General features: G+C 50.4%; 1 protein-coding gene across 1 annotated transcript; it reads right to left on the reverse strand.

The window, feature by feature from the left end:
* Positions 1-229: 229 nt before the first annotated feature.
* rbm15 (RNA binding motif protein 15) lies at positions 230-4,071 on the reverse strand. The gene has a single exon (XM_046344723.1). The coding sequence runs from the start codon at positions 3,921-3,923 to the stop codon at positions 1,317-1,319; it is 2,607 nt and encodes an 868-aa protein (XP_046200679.1). The 5' UTR covers positions 3,924-4,071; the 3' UTR covers positions 230-1,316.
* Between the last annotated feature and the right edge of the window lie 485 nt (positions 4,072-4,556).

Raw genomic sequence — 4,556 nt, forward strand, 5'->3', positions numbered from 1 at the left:
AGAAGAATATGAAGAAGAATATGCCATTTAGCAGACGCTTTTATCCAAAGCGACTTACAGTCATGTGTGCATACATTCTACGTATGGGTGGTCCCGGGAATCGAACCCACTACCCTGGCGTTACAAGCGCCATGCTCTACCAACTGAGCTACAGAACACACATTTTTTTGCGTCCATGAGTAAAAAAATGTGCTTAACAAGTCACATAATAAGTTGCATGGACTCACTCTGTGTGCAATAATAGTGTTTAACATGATGTTTTAATGACAGAGGGTGGATCAACAGCGTAGTAGTTACTAACCTAACTGACGGCGAGAAAAAGATGGAAGCATAATAAATGGAGTGGAAAGTTCTTAGAGACTGACCCCAGAAAGACTCACAGCAGTAATTGCTGCTAAAGGTACTTAGAAACAAAGTATTGACTACAGGGGTGTGAATACTCATGTAAATGAGATCATTCTGTATTTAATTTTAAATTAAATTTGGCAAAATTTCTAAAAACATGTTTTCACTTTGTCGGGTATTGTGTGTAGATGGGAGAGACAAACTTCTTTTAAATCCATTTTAAATTCAGGCTGTAACACAAGAAAATGTGGAATTAATCAAGGTGTTTGAATACTTTCTGAAGGATCTGTATATAATACGATCAATGGAACACTAACAGTGGACCAAATGTTGGAATGGAGCCTTCTCACACACAGCGGTTGATTCAAGTTTTCCTAATTGAAAACGGGTGCTAATTTTACCTCATTTCAAGTTAGATTGTATTTCTAGAATGTCCCCCTTTTATAATACTGTCTGGAAATGAGCACACAATTATTTCATAAAACAGGGTTGCACAATTTGCCTACACATTTGTTGACTTTCAAGAGGGCATTTCATATTTATTTTGGTGGAACAAATAGTGACATAGCCTACGCCCCCATCATACCCCTACTCTAGTAGTACCCCATCTAGTAGTACCCCATCATACCCCTACTCTAGTAGTACCCCATCTAGTAGTACCCCATCATACCCCTACTCTAGTAGTACCCCATCTAGTAGTATCCCATCATATCCCTACTCTATAGTAGTACCCAATCACACCCCTACTATAGTAGTACCCCATCATACCCCTACTCTAGTAGTACTCCATCATACCCCTACTCTAGTAGTACCCCATCATACCCCTACTCTAGTAGTACCCCATCATACCCCTACTCTAGTAGTAGTACCCCATGGAGCTGAACTCAACACACAGCATGCAATAGTAGTTACTGACATCTTTTTTTCTTTTGTACAATATCACTGATGTCCTGCTTCCTCTCTGATTGTAGTTATGATGGCCCTCGCACCACGACCATCACCAGATAGTCCTCGTCGGTTTTGGCCAGAGCTTTAGCCGAGGCATCAATGAACTGCTGTGAGAACTCACAGGGAGGGAACGCATGGAGAACACCCTGGTGGTCCTTATCCCGGCTGCCTCCAACGGGCAGGCTGATGACTCCAGCTGCCTGCTTCTGTTTCAGGTAGGACACCAGATTGCGGAGAGGACGCTGGGTGGAAGCTGCAGGGTCCGTCGACGACACCTCCTCGCCACCGGAACCGGGAACCGCCAGGAGGACGGCGTAGCCACCGGGGCCGGCCGCTTTGATGCGTCTGGAGACCTCGTCCAGCTTGGGCTGGTCGAGGCGGAGACGCTGGGTGATCTTGAGTTCGCCCACCTGTCTCCCCGTGGGGCCGTCGACGAGGAGGTCCTTGGCCACGCCCTGGTGACCCTCCAGGAGGTGCATGTTGGCGGGGAAGTTGCTGTTCTTCAGGAGGAGCATGCCGTGCCAGGCCAGGCTCAGCTTGGATGACTGACTGCCTTTAGAGCCGCCCTGGTCTGAGGAGCGATCCCTCTTAGCTCCGGGTCCTCTGCTGTCGCCGGCTTTACGTTTCCGCTCCCCTGTTGAAGATGTGAGGCCACTGCTGGAGGCCCCTCTCTCAGCGAGATTCCCCTGGTTCTTCAATCTCCTGTCTCCTCCGCCAGGACGCTCCAGACTGGGGCGGCGGTCTCGTCCAGGGGAGGGTCTGTCGTCGCCGCGAGGGGGGCGCTCTGAGTCACTGAAGCGGCCTCCGTCGGGGCTACCGTCTGGGGATGGGCCACCTCTGCGCCGGCGTGCCGTGCGGTCAGTGCTGTCAGGAGAGACATCAAGATGGCGACCGTCGTCCATGAGGCGTCGTTTCCGTCCCGGGTCGCCGCCGCGCCCCACCAGCTCACGCTCCAGAGACCAGGGCTCCCTCCCCCCCGGCCGCCGGTCCCGCTGCAGGTGATCTGGTAGCTCAAAGACCCCGGGACGTACTCGTTCACGCATAGCCGGGTTAGGGGGCCACTCAACCCCGGGGAAGCCCAGATCTCTCTCTCTGAAGTGGAGCGGCGGTGGAGTCCTTTCTCTGTCCCTCAGCGGCTCAGCTGTGGCTCGGTGGATGAAAGCCTCTGCCACCATGTCGAAGGGGGGTAGAGGAAGAGGCTGAAGGAACTGCTGCTGGTAGTGGTGCTCTGTGTCTGCAAAGTCCACCCTGAGTCTCCTCTCGGGCCCCCCCAGAGGGAAGCCACGCATGTGAGTGCACGCAGCCTGAGCAGCGTCAAGGCTCTCGTACTGTATATAAGCCCAGGTGTCCCCCTTTCTGTAGTCAATGGTCCTTATTGTACCAAAGCGGTCAAACTCTCTGGCCAATGCTGCTAGGGGGACCCAGGGTCCGAGCCCACCCACCCATAGGCGTGTGGTGGGGGTGGCCTTACCATAGCCAATCTTTATGGGGTTACGGCCCACTATCTTCCCAGACATGGTGAGTTTGGCGCGATGGGCCATGTCTAGGTTCTCAAACTTCAGAAATCCGTATGTGCTGGTCTGTCCCCGTGTGGGCTTTATATCCACCTCCGTTATCACCCCAAACCTGTCAAACGCCCTCCTCAGGTCCGTCTCTGTGACTGTAATGTCCAAGTTACCCAGAAACAGCGTTCTGTTAGCTCTTTGGTCATCCTCGGGAGAGATAAAATCCTCCTCGCGGAAAGCAGCAGCTCTCTCTGCAATGAAAGCAGGACCTGGGCGTGACCTGGCTTCAAACAGGGCAAACTCCCTCTCCCGTTCTAGGTCTCTGGGCAAAGGGGGAAGTGGGGGAGGAGGGAGGCGCCCAAGTGCCAGCTGCTGTAGTCTGTAGTCTCTGTATCCAAGCCCTGATGGGGAGAGGGGTCTCTGGGTGTGAAGGTGTCTGTGCCCTGGGGCTCCAACATAAGGGTCTCTGTCAACTCTCTCAACTGGAGAGCGACTTCTCCGTCTGTTTATGTACACTGCGTCGATTTTCAGAGGACGGTCGTAAAGTACTAACCTACCCCGGGCGTGTTTAGCTGCTCTGGCATCCTCGGGCTTTCTGAAGTTGACAAACGCGATTCTCTCGTCGTTGCTGCGGCTTATTTTGACACTCACGTCCCCAAATTTTTTGAATTCGTGGAAAAGTCCGTCTTCGATGTCTTCATCGCTCAACTGAGTTCCCAATTCACTGATTTTAAGAGTTTTGTACTCACTTTCGTTGTTGTTGTTGGGGGGAGGCAGAGCACGCTCGCCACGAGAATTACTAGTCCTTGCAGTGGCTAAATCGAGAGTCAAGCCCAAGTTGTGGTTCTTACCGATAGCGCTAGCAACAGCACCGGGATAACTATGGTTACTCACGCCGGATCGACTGGAAACATGCCCGTCAAAATCCCTGTCTCTCTTTTCGCCCAACAAACTCCTTCTTGTAGATCCTGCGTCACTTTTAGTCGAGCTATTTCCATTATTGCTCCCACTGGAAACTGAGATAGCCCCCATTTTCTTGCTGGGCGGATGGCCTCCTCCCCTGTCTCGGATATCATCCAAAACCCGAGAGCGCTTTTTAATCGGAGATCTTTCTTTGCCTTTCATTACAGTCCACCTCGCAAACCCTTACAACGATGAAGGTTGTCGCCAACAATATTATGTATGTATTTTCTTGCAGTAAATCGGTGAAAAGGCGAACTCCGATTAGCACTGACCCTGCGGCAAAACAACAACATCCGCCATTTTGTCTGGAATACTGTCAGAGCCCGCCCCTTCGAGCTGATTGGAGGAAATAGTGGGTGGAAGAAACAACTACAAATTTACAGTGTATGTCAGTCAAATCGTAAATTACAGAAACTGGGGCATTATTTATTTAGGGTTATATACAATGTTGCATAGAGCCTTACTTTTTATATTTTGTTATTCACTTTATTCAAATAGCTAATTTCTCATATGAAATGAAACAACAAATTATTTGCCCTGAACCTTTGGGTGTTTTCATATTTGGTCCCTTTCAGCCACTGAACTCAGTGCTGTTCGCTATTTTTTTTTGTGCAGTGCGAACATTCCAAAGGAACTCAGACCCCTCAAAAGAGCCCCCGAAGCGAACCCGAATGAGACCATCTCAAGAGGTGTTCTGAGTTCGGTTCGCTTAAATTCCGGATTACCCTTTTATTGGACAATGTGAATGCAAAGCACCCCAGGATCGCTTGTCATTATTCCCGCACCACACACTAG

Source organism: Oncorhynchus gorbuscha, linkage group LG03 (assembly GCF_021184085.1).
Source record: "Oncorhynchus gorbuscha isolate QuinsamMale2020 ecotype Even-year linkage group LG03, OgorEven_v1.0, whole genome shotgun sequence".
In the NCBI taxonomy this organism is placed as follows: Eukaryota; Metazoa; Chordata; class Actinopteri; order Salmoniformes; family Salmonidae; genus Oncorhynchus; species Oncorhynchus gorbuscha.

Coding starts and splice junctions, on each gene's coding strand:
- rbm15 (XM_046344723.1), bottom strand. CDS start 3,923: ATGAAAGGCAAAGAAAGATCTCCGATTAAAAAGCGCTCTCGGGTTTTG.